This window comes from Trichomycterus rosablanca, chromosome 11 (genome assembly GCF_030014385.1).
Source record: "Trichomycterus rosablanca isolate fTriRos1 chromosome 11, fTriRos1.hap1, whole genome shotgun sequence".
Lineage (NCBI taxonomy): Eukaryota > Metazoa > Chordata > Actinopteri > Siluriformes > Trichomycteridae > Trichomycterus > Trichomycterus rosablanca.
The window spans coordinates 37,129,001-37,147,049 of NC_085998.1; the positions used below are offsets into that span (position 1 = coordinate 37,129,001).

At 45.0% G+C, this 18,049-nt stretch overlaps 1 protein-coding gene across 5 annotated transcripts in view; it reads left to right on the forward strand.

Annotated features, from left to right (window-relative positions):
* Positions 1 to 18,049, forward strand: part of shank3a (SH3 and multiple ankyrin repeat domains 3a) — a 244,008-nt gene that overhangs the window by 218,649 nt on the left and 7,310 nt on the right. For 2 of the 5 annotated variants that reach the window (XM_063004289.1, XM_063004292.1), the window contains 5 exons: positions 535 to 670; positions 2,878 to 2,958; positions 4,688 to 4,824; positions 6,408 to 6,513; positions 7,333 to 9,802. In XM_063004289.1, coding sequence (XP_062860359.1) covers positions 535 to 670; positions 2,878 to 2,958; positions 4,688 to 4,824; positions 6,408 to 6,513; positions 7,333 to 9,802 — 2,930 coding nt within the window. Of the gene's footprint in view, positions 1 to 534; positions 671 to 2,877; positions 2,959 to 4,687; positions 4,825 to 6,407; positions 6,514 to 7,332; positions 9,803 to 12,308; positions 12,358 to 17,522; positions 17,564 to 18,049 lie in introns of all 5 variants that reach the window. The other 3 variants (XR_010013991.1, XM_063004291.1, XM_063004290.1) reach the window with 3 other exon arrangements.

Genomic DNA, 18,049 nt, shown 5'->3' on the forward strand with positions numbered 1-18,049 from the left:
GAGACACTAAATTGCCTAAAAGTGAATGGGTGTGTGTCTGTGTGTGTCTGTGTGTGTGTGTGTGTGCCCTGCAATGGACTGGTGCCCCGTTCAGGGTGTTACTGTGTGCCTTGCACCCATTGAAAAGCTGGGATAGGCTCCAGCACCCCCCCCCCCCCCCCCCCCCGCCAGCGATCCTAATTGGATAAACAGATAAGAAAATGAATGAATGTACGTGAACGCCCCCTTGTGGAGGCTTTATGTTACATCTTGTAAAACAAAGAGAGAGTAAGATGCATTGCTTGTTTTGCCTGCTCTAGTATAAACTTAAAATTGTGTATCATGTGTTTCTGGATGCTGCGTAGCAGACATAAGAGTGAGGTTAAAACACATTTTTATGCAAAAAAGACTCACTTTTTTGATTGGTCTCAACATATGACACTTAAATGAAGAAAAAATTGTAAGAATCCACCACTGCCTGGTGAAAATAAGAGCCCGAATGTCTCCAAACCTCATTGGCCATTCACGTCGTGTTTATGTTCATGTGTTTGTCAGGTGAATGGAGTGAACGTCGTAAAGGTGGGGCATAAGCAGGTCGTGTCCCTGATTCGCCAGGGTGGAAACAGGCTGCTGATGAAGGTGGTGTCTGTCTCACGCAAGCCAGAGATGGAGGACGTGGTCAGGAAGAAGGGTAAGACTCACTGGACTCACTGCTCATATGTTTATCACCGACCATACTCAACATTTTACCCTTATGCCCTTTCGATATGAAAGTCAAGGCCGTAAGAAAGTGTTAAAGTCTTCTATTATTGTTAATGGATGGTTTAAAATGAGTCGGTTGTGGATTTTGATGTGACCCGATGTGCACAGTGTTTATTCAGTATCCATGTAAACCATTCCTACGTCTCACTGCAACTCCCACAGAGCCCTGACCCATCTCTGACCTATACGTGCAAAGCCGTGCAGAACTGAGCATGGAAAAGATTTACCTGTACCAGGAGCATTTAGCCTTGTTTGATTGAATTTACTATATTTGAGTTTCATGTTATATTTGCATATACACTGATCAGCCATAACATTAAAACCACCTCCTTGTTTCTACACTCACTGCCCATTTTATCAGCTCCACTTACCATATAGAAGCACTTTGTAGTTCTACAATTACTGACTGTAGTCCATCCATTTCTCTGCATGCTTTGTTAGCCCCCTTTCATGCTGTTCTTCAGTGGTGCAGTGACACTGACATGGTGGTGGTGTGTTAGTGTGTGTTGTGCTGGTATGAGTGGATCAGACACAGCAGCGCTGCTGGAGTTTTTAAACACTGTGTCCACTCACTGTCCACTCTATTAGACACTCCTACCTAGTCGGTCCACCTTGTAGATGTAAGGTCAGAGACGATCGCTCATCTATTGCTGCTGTTTGAGTCGGTCATCTTCTAGACCTTCATCAGTGGTCACAGGACGCTGCCCACTGGGCGCTGTTGGCTGGATATTTTTGGTTGGTGGACTATTCTCAGTCCAGCAGTGACAGTGAGGTGTTTAAAAACTCCAGCAGCGCTGCTGTGTCTGATCCACTCATACCAGCACAACACACACTAACACACCACCACCATGTCAGTGTCACTGCAGTGCTGAGAATGATCCACCACCTAAATAATACCTGCTCTGTGGTGGTCCTGTGGGGGGTCCTGACCATTGAAGAACAGCATGAAATGGGGTAACAAAGCATGCAGAGAAATAGATGGACTACAGTCAGTAATTGTAGAACTACAAAGTGCTTTTATATGGTAAGTGGAGCTGATAAAATGGACAGTGAGTGTAGAAACATGTTATGGCTGATCGTGACAAAACGTAGTTTGGGAGACCGGACAGACTCATCTGCGATTCCTCCTGTTGGTAGATGGTGTAGTGTGTGACCCCCTATCGCCGATCAGTCGTGTACACAGTGACTTAAAAGACTCCAGATAACAAGAGATCCAGTCGTGTAGTGTGAACTGTACAGCGATCTGACATCTTGGAAGGTCGTGTAGTGTGAACCTGGCATTACGGACTGTGGATGTAGGATGTCGATGCATTTTTATACGCCGTAATAGAGTCCGACAAACCTGTCGTGACCTGAGGAAGAACGACGAAGACGGCGCACGTTATATACACGTCAGTTCAAGTTTTGCGATTAGTTTTCTGTGTCAATTCGCTCGGTTTGTAATTCGCATACACACACACACGGCGACTCTCAGTTTAGCTGCATCAAACCAGGCCTTGCTTCTGCCAGAGTTGCCATGGTAACCACAATGAACGTTTGAATTAAGCATTGCATCAAGCCTCGGCATTTCTCTCTCGCTCTCCCTTACTTCTACTTTCTCGTCTCTACCTCCCTCTTTCACTCCGTACTGCGAGCTAGCTTTCAGCACAAATATGTAAAGAAAGCAGAGCGTTTCTGATCTTCTAAACTTTCTATCCTTCTCTTTTGTTCTCGGCGTCACTTTCTTCGTACGTCGGCGAATCAGAGCCGTGTGTAAAGTGCAGCGTTCGCGTTTGCGTGGCTCAGCATGAGCTCGGAATCGAAGGCACGCCGGGCTCTGAAAGGCCGCCACTTATGGGAGTGTCAGGAGGAAGCAAGGAACAACAGAGGAGTGGAGAACAGGCTGAATGAAAGGATATGTGCACCGGGCCTAGCTGAGCGACCCTTGTCGTGTGTGTTTGGGTATGAGAGCGGAAAGCATGAAGAGGTCCGGGTCTGAGCACAACGTGAAAAAAATTGCACGGCCGCAGAAGGGGTCACGCGCGGTCGAGTCGAACGAGATAACGGTGCACGGGAAGCGTTGGGAGTTCCAGGTGGGCGGCAGGTTGGTGTCGTTGCGCCACTACTCCTCATCCACTCCCTGTCTTTCATCCACAGCGCCGCCGCCACCCAAGAGAGCGCCCAGCACCACGCTCACGCCCAGGTCCAAGAGCATGACCGCTGAGCTGGAGGAACTGGGTAAGGCACGAATGCATGCGGAAAGTTTACACACATATACAGAGCATGCACTCCTGCACTCACGCATGCATGCATGCATCCACGCTACTTCAAACATGTACGTACCTCTGTCTGGTTTTCAGTTTTTGTGTGTCTTTCTGTTGCACATGGCACGCTGTGTCATCTCCTCCTCTCTGCCATTTGGTCTGTTCAAAACATTAGCTGTCTGTCCCACTCATTCTGTCCAGCCAGCCAGTTCACACACTTACACACACACACACACACACAAATCACGTGGAAACGGGAAATGTATAGATGTATCAGTAATAAGAAGTGATGCTGAGATAAAAGCAGACTTATATTTAGAAACGCACTTAAATAGGAACATTGAATTACTGTTTCATTTAGATGTGGTTGACAAGGTCGTGTTTTGTTGTATTTTTAATTAGGTTAAGCAGCTCTTCTGTTGCTTTTGTTTTGAATACAGTACATTTCATTTTGATTTAGGAAACGTTAAACAAGAAATTGAGCACGTGTGAATGGGGGAACTAATTTAAGCTCCATCTTAAAAAGTGTGGTTACAGACCACTTAACTTATAAAAGTGTCACATTTCTTGTTTTGGGGTTTATACTAGCTAGAATATGGGGTATCTAAAATTGAATATATATACAAAAATGTTTATATATTATTATATTTTATATATTATTTAATATACACTGACTAGGCATAACATTATGACCACTGACAGGTGAAGTGAATAACACTGATTATCTCTTCATCACGGCACCTGTTAGTGGGGGGGGGATATATTACACAGCAAGTGAACATTTTATCCTCAAAGTTGATGTTAGAAGCAGGAAAAACAGCTGAGTGATGGCTAGACGACTGGGTCAGAGCATCTCCAAAACTGCAGCTCTTGTGGGGTGTCCCTGGTCTGCAGGGGTCAGTATCTATCAAAAGTGGTCCAAGGAAGGAACAGCGGTAAACCGCCGACAGGGTCATGGGCGGCCAAGGTTCATTGATGGAACGTGGGGAGCGAAGGCTGGCCCGTGTGGTCCGATCCAACAGACGAGCTCCTGTAGCTCAAACTGCTGAAGACGTTAAAGCTGGTTCTGGTAGAAAGATGTTGGAATACACAGTGTGTCGCAGTTTGTTCCGTATGGGGCTGCATAGCCACAGACCAGTCAGTTAGGAAGGTGGTCATAATGTTATGCCTGATCAGTGTATGTGTGAAAGAAATGACTGAAGTGGATTTTATATTGGGATTTTAGACAGACGTATCTGTATCCTGCCATCACGGCGACATTTTAGAAAGATTAATGCCAGGTCTCATTCTACACATGCTACAACAGCATGGCTTTGTAGACATGTGCATGTGCTCGACTGGCCTGCCTACAGTCCAGATCTGTCTCTTATTGAAAATGTATAGTGCCACATAGTTTATCTTTGCCTTTTCTCTGAACTGTAACTACAACTGTATGTTGGCTGCTATAAGAGTTGAATAGAACGGTGTTTTGTTTGTTACATGCTAAGCGTCTGCGAGGAGGAGACGAGGAGGTGAGTTACGGCTGGAGATTTATAAGAACAATATAAAATATGTTGTCGTTTTATCATGAATTGCATGTTTTTATTCTATGTGTATAGCAACGACTGTGATATCATAACATTGGATATATTGTGTGTGTGTGTGTGTGTGGGTGTTTACACCTCGGTGTGTGTGGGTGTTTGTGTGCACATGCATTTGTGCAGAAAGGCTAGATGAAATTTTGGCCTCTCAGGAGTCGGTACTGAGGTCGCAAGTGGAGGCAGATTACAGAGCAGCCACCGTAAAGCAACGACCGACCAGCCGCCGAATTACACCAGCAGAAATCAGTGTAAGCCACCGTGTACGTACCTTCAGTTTTATCACAGCTTCAGTCTCTTGTATTTAACCCCTAGATTACATTTTACATCTGTGTGGGGAGAGAGAAGTGATCGTGTTGCTTTTCATGTCAGTGTCGGATAGTAAGTCTGTACTCGAATAGCACAGCAGTTCATTCTAGATACACTATATTACCAAAAGTATTCGCTCGTCTGCCTTCACGCACATATGAACTTGAGTGACTCCCATTCTTAATCCATAGGGTTTAATATGATGTCGGCCCACCCTTTGCAGCTGTAACAGCTACAACTCTTCTGGGAAGGCTTTCCACAAGGTTTAGGAGTGTGTTTATGGGAATTTTTGACAATTCTTCCAGAAGCGCATTTGTGAGGTCAGACACTGATGTTGGACGAGAAGGCCTGGCTCACAGTCTCCACTCTAATTCATCCCAAAGGTGTTCTATCAGGTTGACGTCAGGACTCTGAGTTCTTCCACACCAAACTCGCTCATCCACGTCTTTATGGACCTTGTGCTTTGTGCACTGGTGCACAGTCACGTTGGAACAGAAAGGGACCATCCCCAAACTGTTCCCACAAAGTTGGGAGCATGAAATTGTCCAAAATCTCTTGGTATGCTGAAGCATTAAGAGTTCCTTTCACTGGAACTAAGGGACCGAGCCCGACTCCTGAAAAACACCCCCACACCATAATCCCCCTCCACCACACTTTACACTCGGCACAATGCAGTCAGACAGGTACCGTTCTCCTGGCAACCGCCAAACCCAGACTCGTCCATCGGATCGCCAGACGGAGAAGCGTGATTCGTCACTTCAGAGAACACGTCTCCACTGCTCTAGAGTCCATCCAGTGGCGGCGTGCTTTACACCACTGCATCCGACACTTTGCATTGCGCTTGGTGATGTGAGGCTTGGATGCAGCTGCTCGGCCATGGAAACCCATTACATGAAGCTCTACACACTGTTCTTGAGCTAATCTGAAGGCCACATGAAGTTTGGAGATCTGTAGTGACCGACTCTGCAGAAAGTTGCCGACCTCGGCGAGGCAATATAGTGTATTTAGACCTAAAGTAAGATCAACCAAATGGTTAAGCAGGCCATGAAAAAGGTTAAGGCGCCCTGGCATTGGTCGGGCTACAATCAACAACCTTCCGATTACTAGTCCAGTACCGCTGAACTACTTTTGGTCCACTAACTGCTTTATTCTTTCATTCTGGTAACAGCACCCAAAAACACTGGACACAAGGCAGGAATACACCCTGGACTGGGCACCAATCCATCGCAGGACACCACACACACACACACACACCCCTGTTCACTCTTGCACTCTCTTATTTACTCACACACATCATTTAGAGCATCCAATACACTCTCTGTATGGTTTTGGGAGGTAGGAAGAAACTGGACTACCTGTAAGAAACCCACACAGACATGGTAAAGCTGTGCCACCATGCTGATGACTTGGCTTACGGCACAGATGAATACGATTATTATCTTTTCAGACATGCAGCATACCCCGCAGTAGTAGCGTATGTGAATCAGACCTCGATCTTCTATATAATTCGTTTATTAATCAATTTTTCTGTGTCCAGTCTCTTTTTGAGCGTCAGGGTCTTGGTCTTCATGGTGCTCTTCACCCAGCGCTGGAAAAAGCTCACATTCAGCTGCCCAAAGGCATGTCCAGAACAAAGTCCTTCGGTAATCAGACAACACTGTAAAAATACGATACAGTTCTAGTGCACACCAGACGCTCACTTAGCACTTTATTAGGTACACCTATGTGATAAAGACTTTCATTCATACGTACTTGATATATATCAGTTAACAGGAACATCTGTAAGCCCCCTACTGGCCAGACTGTATTTGGGTGGTGGATCCAACATGCACTGCAGTGACACTAACATGGTCATAACATGATAGCCTATATTGTAGCAGGTGCAGCAATGTTGTTGGGAAACAATTTACATTTACATTTTCGGCATTTAGCAGACGCTTTTTATCCAAAGCGACTTACAGTCTAAGCAATTGAGGGTTAAGGGCCTTGCTCAAGGGCCTAACAGTGGCAACCTGGCAGTGGTGGGGTTAGAACCAGCGACCTTCTGCTTACTAGTCCAGTATCTTAACCGCTAGGCTACAAGTGCCCTCAAACCAGAACAACACGCACCATCATGTCATTACCATGTTAGTGACATTGCAGTGCTGACCATCCAAACATCATCTGGTCAGTGGGGTCTTATAGGGGTCCCTTTCTATGGATAAATGGGTTGCAGGGGGTGGCACAGTGTACAGAGCAATAAATGAGTGACAGTCAGTAATTGTATACCCACAAAGTTCATCTACATATATTATAGTAGGTATAGCTTATGAAAAAATCAACAAATGTATAATTGTACCAGATAGGTGTTATTAACAAAGTGCTAATGCGCTGGTATTATATTTGTTCCTATAATGTCATTAACTGGAACCAGGAACCAGTGATTGAAACCAGTGATTCATTGTCTGTGCCTCTTTGTGCAGGAGCTACGGAAGAGGATCGGCTGTCTGCCCTGGTGGCAGAGCACAGGTTCCCCCGAAGCTCCTCGATGACCGACAGCCTGAGAGAAAGTCACCGTATCCCTCCTCCTCCTCAGACGGCGCCGCCTCCACCACCCTCACTCTACTACCTGGAGATGGGTCCACCTCCGCCTTTCTGCCCGCCCCCTCCTCCGAGCCGCCTTCACGACCCCGGCCGATCCAGCTTCAAGCCAAGCTCAGAGGCCCGGCTGCACGCTCTGCCTCAGACCATGTCCGCCGAGCTGTACGAGCCCCCACGCCACAGTGCCCACATAGAGCGGCAGAAGAAGTCCCGCTCCATGATTCTCCTGCAAGACTCCACTCACCTCCCCGTGGAACCCACAGACATCCCGCGGCCTGGCCCGGCCGCCACTCCACCAGAACGGATTAAGCGCAAGGGGCGCGTCATCGACAACCCTTATGCCAACGTGGGCCAGTTCAGCATAGGCTTGTACACGCCGCCAACCAGCAGGCCCCAGCGCAGGAAAAGCCCACTAGTGAAGCAGCTGCAGGTAGAGGATGCCCAAGAGCGTGCCTCACTAGCGCTGGCGTCAGTCCACACCAGGGAGTATTCGCCCACGGGTCGATTGGCTGCTCACCATACTAGCAGGGCAGAATACTACCAGCAGCAGCTCTTGCAGGAGCGAACTCGTGCACAAGCTGAAGGGCTTCTTCAGGGCAAGGGCCATTTCGCAGCTGCCATTGCTGGTGCCGTTAAGGACCGGGAGCAGCGGCTTGAGGACCGACGGAAATCCACAGTCTTTTTGTCTGTGGGTACCATGGAAGGCAGCTCAGCCCCACCACTGGAGTCCCACTTGCTCACGCAGTCCCATTCGGTAGATGAACGCCTGCTTACCAGTGAACTCACTCAGCTGCCTCCGCCCGCTTTGGCTTTGCGACCCTCTCCGGGAGGAACGACCTTCATCCACCCGCTGACAGGAAAGCCCCTCGACCCCAACTCGCCTTTGGCACTTGCGCTGGCCGCAAGGGAGCGTGCTTTAACCTCCCAAACTCAGTCTCCTTCTAGCAGCCCTGAGCCCAGGACTAAGAAGGAGACCGCTGGAGGTGTGTTGTTTATGGACACCAAGACCAAAGAGACCGACGGCGATGGGGAGCTTTCCTCTCGCTCCTTGTCCCCTGGAGAGAAAAGGAGCTACACTCCCACTTCCACTAGCAAAATCCACTGGGGGACGCCCACCTTGAAAAGGAAAGAGATAGACACAGTAACAGAGATGAAGCAGGAAAGGAAGGTAGAAGACAAAAAGAGCATGATCATTAGCATCATGGACACATCACAGCAGAAGACTGCTGGACTTATTATGGTTCACGCAACCAGTAACGGACAGGCAGTGGGACTGGGCACAGAACGTGTCTCCCCCCCTCCCAAAGGCATTGTATTCGAGAGCTCAAAACCCACACTAGCTGAGATTAAACGGACCAAGTCCCCCAGCCCTGAAGCATCCTCCACATCTACCCCAACCCCACAGGCACTCACTAGTCCTGCTTCAGATAAAACCCCTCAGGCCTCCTCTAGCCCTTCTTCAGATAAAACTTTGGCCCAGGGAAGCTCAGAAGAAGATGTGGACACCTATACAGTGACCTTACCTCCTGCAATGCTGTCCTCCAGTGACGAAGAGACACGGGAAGAACTGCGCAAGATCGGTGTGGTTCCTCCACCGGATGAATTTGCCAATGGTCTCCTGCCAGAGGCGCCCGCAGCTTCTGCTGTACCTTTGGCAGCCAAGCAGGCAACCCCTTCAGTACAAGCCCCAGTCCTGACCCATTCCCAAGCCCCTTCAGCTGCAACCACTACCGCAGCACAGGCCTCTTCCACCAGCGGCCCTCCAGCAGCCTCAGGAAAACCATCTGAGCCCCATTTGGGCCCAGAGTCCGCTGCTGATTCCGGGGTAGAGGAGGTAGACACTCGTAGCTCCAGCGATCACCATCTGGAGACCACGAGTACCATCTCCACTGTCTCCAGCATGTCCACACTATCCTCAGAGAGTGGCGAGACCACTGACACCTACACATCTAATGCTGATGGTCAGACCTTCATCCTCGATAAGCCGCCAGTGCCTCCAAAGCCAAAGCTCAAGTCTCAGCTCACCAAGGGCCCCGTGACGTTCAGGGACCCCCTGCTTAAGCAGTCCTCAGACAGTGAGCTGCTCTCACAGCAGCACGCAGCTGCGCTGGCTGCTGCCACGGGGGCCTCGGGCCCGGCAAGACCCCGCTACCTCTTCCACAGACGGTCCAAGCTATGGGGCGACCCCATAGAACCTCGCCCACTTGCAGGTGCAGAGGAGGGCAAACCCACTGTGATAAGTGAGCTCAGCTCCAGACTGCAGCAGCTAAACAAGGATACATGCTCGCTCGGTGAGGAACCGCTCATAGGCTCTCTCGACCCCGGACGCAAGTCACCCGTGGCTGGTGCCAGGTGAGTTAAGTGAGCTTTACAAACTAAAATTCATAATTATACCTTATGCCTAATTTAGGTTTGATTCTAGTTTGATTAGTTGTTAGATTTTGTAACATCTATTTTTGGAAAACTTTCTAAATTATACACAGTTTTTTTATACAGTAGTATACAGTAAAACCTTTTAAGTCCCACCCCTAATTAAAAATAAGCTTTAGGTACCACCTGTAAGTCATCATAAAGGTCTGTTAACTTACAGTTGGTACCTACACTGACCAGGCATAACATTATGACCACTAACAGGTGAAGTGAATAACACTGATTATCTCTTCATCACGGCACCTGTTAGTGGGGGGGATATATTAGGCAGCAAGTGAACATTTTATCCTCAAACTTGATGTTAGAAGCAGGAAAAATGGGCGAGCGTGAGGATTTGAGTGAATTTGATAAGGGCCAAATTGTGATGGCTAGATGACTGGGTCAGAGCATCTCCAAAACTGCAACTCATTGATGCACGTGGGGAGCGAAGGCTGGCCCATGTGGTCCGATCCAACAGACCAGCTATTGTAGCTCAAACTGCCGGACTGGCTGATTGATGGCGCCTGCACAGAGACGGGGAGAGAGTGCGTATCAGGGTGTGTCTCTCCGTACACAGTGCTGAGCTGCACTGCACTCGTCAAAGTGTAGGTGACAAAATGCATCCAGCTGCTGCCTACGTGTCGGAGGGGGCGTGGGTTAGCTTTGTTCTTCTCAATCAGAGCGGGGGCCGGCATTGGTTGGGAGAAAGCATGACGCAGTCGGGAAATTGGACGCGCTAAAAGGGAGAAAAAGGGGAGAAAATTCATAAACAAAATATTAAAAAGTTGTATTTGTCTATTTCTTAATTAGTGTGTGTTTAGAGTTTAACTTCAAAAGATTCCCAATCTCTACACTTCCAAGACCTACCAGCTTTGGAAGGAAGAATAACTTGCCTGATTCCACGATTATGCAGTGGCTGAAGGGAGGAGATCCCATCAAGCATAACGTCAGCTCTACCAGAACAGACAGAGCAGAATGGCTGGATGTACAACATCCAATGCTAATTTTAACAAAAACAGCAGAGCCAGTATTTACAAGTGAGGAAAAAAAGCTTCATGATCTTATAACACTGTTTATATAAGTGCGGAATTGACTTACACTCACAGTAGAAGAACCAAGTTCACAATCCTACACGGGTTCAGACCTTTTACTGAACGTTCTGACCACACACACATGCGTGCAGTGTGTATGTGAACGTATGTGGTGTGTAACAGATATAATTACACTTTACAGCTTAGCACAGATGCTTATTGTTGCTGTTGTCCTACTGCTATTGTTACAGCTAATTTCATTAACGTTAGCACATCTGAATTGCTCTGACTCATCCTAGTCGTGTTGTATAAGCAGGAGCTGTTATTATAACAATCACAAACAATAACGTTGTCTTGGCATTGCAGGCATGCTGGTGTAAAAAAATGTACTACACTGTTTATGGACATTAGCAGCCACTGGTTTCTGAACTTGGTCCTGTTTAGTTTACTTTTCTACCCCCAACAACACAAAATCTATAAGCTCTATAAAATCTAAGCTCTATAAAGACATGAGGAAAAGCTCGGTTTCAACAACTTTGGAATGAATTGGAACATACATTGAGGTTTTTTGACCAACATTAACCCATGATACAACTGGTCTTTGGGCACAAATTCCCGCCTACATACCTCAAAGTCTTGAGAAGCCTTCTCAGAAGAGTGGGTGTTGTTCTAGCTGAAAAGATCAAGTCAAGTCAAATTTATTTATATAGCCCTTTGTACTGTACAATGAACATTGTCTCAAAGCAACTTTACAGAATCCAGGACTAACAGACCAAAAACCCCTGTTGAGCAAGCCGAGAACAACAGTAGCAAGGAAAAACTCCCTTAAAATTACAGGAAGAAACCTTGAGAGGAACCAGGCTCAGCAGGGACCTCCATCCTCCTTGGGTGGCCTGGAGGAAACTTCAAATGAATAGGGTTTAAAAGAATCATACAAACACAAAATTAAATTGAACTGAAAGTTATAACTAGCAAAAATAATTGGAGTTCTTCATTGTTCAGTCATGAGGTCATGTGATTTATATTTTAATACCATTTATTTTTTAAATTGGCCGTCCAACCAGCTCGTGGTCAGGTGTAAATATATTTTTGGGCCGTATAATGTGTGTACGTAAAGGACCAGCACTGGAAACCTCTCTTTAAAGTCACTTCTCTCCCTCAGCATGCAATTAAGCCTTAATGTTCACATTTGCTTTGTTATACTGAAACGTTTGGAGCTTCAGCGGCGTCTCAGTGTTTGACGGTTCCTGGTAAGTTGAAGAGACGTTCCAGTCTCGTAGATGTACCAGACGTAGAAACGTTTATATTCTTTGTAGGAATGTCAGTTATATTAGTTAGTAAGTTTTCTTTTATATATATATTTTGTTTTAAATTTTTCATTGACTGAAATACAACTGAAGCCTTTTATATTTCTACAGATGTGACACGGACATGGAAGAGAGTAAACCTTAGCTTTTAGCCACTAGGGTAACTCAAACATCATTATTATTCTCTTCTCATTTTTAAACAATCTACACCGATCAGCCATAACATTAAAACCACCTCCTTGTTTCTACACTCACTGTCCATTTTATCAGCTCCACTTACCATATAGAAGCACTTTGTAGTTCTACAATTACTGACTGTAGTCCATCTGTTTCTCTACATACTTTTTAAGTCTGCTTTCACCCTGTTCTTTAATGGTCAGGACCCCCACAGGACCACCACAGAGCAGGTATTATTTAGGTGGTGGATCATTCTCAGCACTGCAGTGACACTGACATGGTGCTGGTGTGTTAGTGTGTGTTGTGCTGGTATGAGTTTTTAAATACCGTGTCCACTCACTGTCCACTCTATTAGACACTCCTACCTAGTCGGTCCACCTTGTAGATGTAAAGTCAGAGACGATCGCTCATCTATTGCTGCTGTTTGAGTCGGTCATCTTCTAGACCTTCATCAGTGGTCACAGGACGCTGCCCACGGGGCGCTGTTGGCTGGATATTTTTGGTTGGTGGACTATTCTCAGTGCAGCAGTGACAGTGAGGTGATTAAAAATTGCTGTGTCTGATCCACTCATATCAGCACAACACACACTAACACAATACCACCATGTCAGTGTCACTGCAGTGCTGAAAATGATCCACCACCTAAATAATACCTGCTCTGTGGGGGTCCTGGGGGCTAACAAAGCATGCAGAGAAACAGATGGACTACAGTCAGTAATTGTAGAACTACAAAGTGCTTCTATATGGTAAGTGGAGCTGATAAAATGGACAGTGAGTGTAGAAACAAGGAGGTGGTTTTAATGTTATGGCTGATTGGTGTATTTACTAATGAAATAACCACTATGACTTTATAAATCACTCCCTCCGGGACGTCTGTTACCTCGTACTCCCTCACAAATCCACAAACAGTTTTATTATTATTTAATTGGAATTGATTTGTGTTCCACATACAAAAAGAATAGTTCCGATTTTTCCATACGTAAATTTTGTGGTATAGATGTAGAGCTGTTCCTCCGACTGTCACTGAGGGGTGTTTACAGGGTAACAGAGGACCTGAGGATACTAAATCACCTCCTGATCTCTCACCTTAGTGATTTCTTACTGCTGATCTTAACCTTTCACTTCTGTCACTGTACAAATTAGTATGATATAAGTAATCTGGTTCCTTTATTTCACTTTTAATAAACATTGTTATTATGCACTTGGTTGCCAGTTTATTAGGTATGTCTATCCTGTGCCAATGTACATTAGCTATTAAATTAAAGCTGAACTGTAGATCATATGTTGCTATGTACAATTTGTCAATCATCCACTTTGCCCATTAAAAGGACCACCCATAACCAAATGTTATTTTAAAGGACCACTCTCACCACATCACAGTATTGTGTGTTGGTACATTAGTACTAGGTGTAAATATACATCACAATATACATACAGTCCCAGCTGGAGAAAGTATGTGAACCTTTATGTTCAGTAACATTTACTCACTTACTCACTCACTTTCTTAACCACTTATTCAGACAGGGTCGTGGGGGGTGCTGGAGCCTATTCCAGCTTTTCAATGGGCGCAAGGCACACAGTAACACTCTGGACAGGGCGCCAGTCCATCGCAGGGCAGACACACACACAAACACACACCCATTCACCTATAGGTCATTTCCATTATCTCCAATTAACCTGAATGCATGTTTGTGGACTGTGGGAGGAAACCAGAGCAGACACAGGGAGACCCGGACCGCCCCGCCTGGGGATCGAACCCAGGACTTTCTTGCCGTGAGGCGACAGTGCTATCCACCGAGCCACAGTGCCGCCCCAGTAACATTTAGAACCTTCTTTATTGATTATGGTGTTGATTAGACTTACATGAGGTTTATGAGGTTTGTTATGGAATAATTAAATATTGTGTTTAATATAATCTGAATATTAGTTTTATGCTTTGTGTTTTGTGCATTAAATCCTGAGATATATTGTGCTTGAGATGTAGCTAGGAGTCTTAAGTACAGAGATCAGCAACATGTCTGTAATTCAGCTGTTGTAAGCAGATAAGAAACAACAGTCAGCACAGAATTGACAAGGTTCATCAGTTCACAAGGTTACATCAAACACAGTCATGGACAATTTAGTATCTCCAATTCACCTCACTTGCATGTCTTTGGACTGTGGGAGGAAACCGGAGCACCCAGAGGAAACCCACGCAGACACGGAGAGAACATGCAAACTCCACACAGAAAGGACCCGGACCGCCCCACCTGGGGATCGAACCGAGGACCTTCTTGCTGTGAGGCGACAGTGCTACCCACTTAACCACCGTGCCACCCCAGTCACCTGTAATATTTATCATCTCACCTTATTTTTTACCACTGATGCTCCCTCCAGCATGCTTTACAGTTGGGATGAGGTTTTTGCATATGATAAAGTTGTTTATTTTGCCAAAAGTTTTGCTGTTGTGTTATTGTCGCAGAAAGGTTGCAAATTTAAGATGTGCAGTTATTCTTCCTGTTGTGTCCCCTCGGTTTTGTGCTGTTGGTGTAAGAGTGTTGGGCGACAAATTAGAAACTGGCAAATTGTCCAATAGTGGATTAGAAATGCTTTCCTAGCCTTTGTTTTGCTCTCTTAAATGAATGCTTTTATAAACTGGCTGGCATTTCTGCTGAGTCCTTACACAATATTATGTATGACGGATGGTGAAAGGTCTAAATTATGTGCAATTGTTCATTATGTTCTTTAACTGACTGACAATTTTCTCATTAAGTGGTGAGCCTACCTATTCAGCTTATTGTGGAATGTTTCAAAATATGCTTTACGTTTTTCACTTATTTTTTGTGCGCTGCAGGAATCAAATCATTTAAAAATACAATCAAGTTGGCCAGCCAGAACATTATAATGTCATTCGTCTCTTCTCTTTGTCCGTTAAATAATTCTTGTTTTCTTTGCTTATTAAAAATTGTCCAACCTTTTCTAGTAATGGGGTTTTGCTGATTAATGCATCTCTAATTTTTTCGAGGTCCTCTTATTTGTTTATTTATTTATTTTTATTTTTTATTTTTTACCCATTGCTTAAACTTCTCTCTGAATAAAATGTTGCCTCCATTTCCATCACAAGCATCGTACACAGAGGTGTGTAGAACTACTTCATTAAAATAGTCATCTGATAAATATTTAATATCCGAGTTAAATATTAGCGCTTGGTGCAGTCAGAGACAAAGGGTGACAAATGTAAACGTCACCCAGAAGCCGTATTAATGTAATGCACTCAAATTAGCACCAGCGCTACAGTATGCTAATCACTTATACTCCATCAGGTTGTTTAATTAGGCAAAGAAAATTATAATGAGGCTCATAAATTACCACAGATTCAGTGTTTAAGATTTTATTTATTTGCTTATGATTTATTTATTCATTTATTTATTTAACTTAAATCTTTAAATTTATCTGCTTAAACAATTTCTCTCGGGATTAATAACGTTCTGTCTATCTGTCTATTTATTTATCTGTCTATCTATCTGTCTATCTCTCTGTCTATCTGTATGCCTGTCTGTCTATCTATCTATCTATCTATCTATCTATCTATCTATCTATCTATCTATCTATCTATCTATCTATCTATCTATCGATCTATCTATCTATCTATCTATCTATCTATCTATCTATCTATCTATCTATCTATCTATCTATCTATCTATCTATCTATCTGTCTGATTGTCGATCTGTCAGTCTGTCTATCTATCTATCTGTTTATCTGTCTGTCTGTCTATCTGTATGTCTGTCTATCTATCTATAATCTATCTGTCTATGTGTCTGTCTATCTATCTACCTGTCTTTCTGTCTGTCTATTTACCTGTCTGTCTGTTTGTCTATCTGTCTATCTATTGACTTTAATTATGGATTCCAGATCCTCAGTTTCCCAGCTCAGTTTGTGTGAACGTGTACACACACAGATTTGACTGAACAGTGTGCAGCTTACTGTTATTGTAGCTTTCAGGATAAACCCCTTATCTCAGCCCTCCACCTTCTGTCTGTTTACTCCAAAATCATGTTGACTGACACACACGGCAAATCCCAAACCATTTCTTTTTCACTGCGTACGATTCCTACCTGAAGAATAATGATTGTTGCTGGCCATCAGTGAGGCTGCATATTGGACTGAATTTCGGATAAAGCCGATTGTTTAGGGTCGTTTATTTTCCATTGAATAAAGCAGAAGGCTCGGTGGGTAGCACTGTCACCTCACAATAAGAAGGTCCTGGGTTCGATCCCCAGGTGGGGCGGTCCGGGTCCTTTCTGTGTGGAGTTTGCATGTTCTCACCGTGTCTGGACTGTGGGGTTTCCTCCCACAGTCCAAAGACATGCAGTCAAGTTAACTGGAATACTAAAGTCCCCCTACATATGTGTGTGTGTGTGTGTTTGCCCTGTGATGGACTGGTGACCTCTCTGGGGTCAGACAATAAATGAATAAATAAATCACTTATATAGCTACTACTCACCTCTGATTGTATGTTTGCTTTCATGGCTTTGTTTTTCACCATTATAGCAGCCGACCCCAGACACACACACACACACACACACACACACACTTATTCGAAGATAGACAGTTTCATGTTAATACTGAAGATTGCATCCACACCAACACCATATTACTGAAGTCTAAATGCCAAACTGGGCGGGATGTTGGATGGTGGGTAGCACTGTCGCCTCACAGCAAGAAGGTCCTGGGTTCGATCCCCAGATGGGGCGGTCCGGGTCCTTTCTGTGTGGAGTTTGAATGTTCTCCCCATGTCTGTGTGGGCTTCCTCCCACAGTACAAAGACGTGCAAGTGAGGTGAATTGAAGATACAAAATTGTCCACGTTAAACTTGTGAACTGATGAATCTTGTGTAACGAGTAACTACCGTTAAATAAATAATAAATAACCGCTAATAAATACATAAATAAATAAATGCTGCTGATGTGTTTCATGGCTTTAATTTAATGTTACGTGCTTGTTGTCTGTTTCTGCTCTCATAGACTGATGCTAATCAATCACGCCTTGTTTATCATTGCCTCTGTCTTACTCTCTTTTTGTCTTTCTCACTCTCTCATTCTCTTTGCTTTCTCTCTCTCTCTCTCTCTCTCTCTCTGTCTCTGTGCATGCCACGCCGCTCTGTGTAGAACCGAATCTGAGACTAAGCCCCGGAGGGCCGGGCACTCGTGTAAGTGCGCATGCATCATCTCATCATCTTCTCTCTTTGTTTATCTCTTTAACTGAGCTCCGCCCTTTCGTCCACCTACGCATCACCTGCTCGTGTCTCTCTGGCTCCTCACATCACTTTAGCCACGATATTCGTCTGTGTTTTTTTTTCCTGCTGCATTTTTTTTGTACTGTAAGAGAGATCAGGGATCCGAACTGAAGATTCTGTCTTGATGAAAATAGATTTTATCTATTGTCCATCATGTCCAGTAAACAGGATAAAAGGACCCTGAATGACTGTCTGTAGTGATTAGTCATGAGTGGGGTACATTCATGACATGCGGTCCCAGACTCACGATTTATTTTGGGAGCATCTGTTCAGTCGTGTGAAAGCCGAGTTTGCCCTCCTCCTCCTCGCTTTGCTCTTTTACTCTGGGCTTCATTCTTAGACAGATACGCCCGCGGGCTGCTCACTTGATGCATGCTGTTCAGCTTGTCTGCCTCCTCA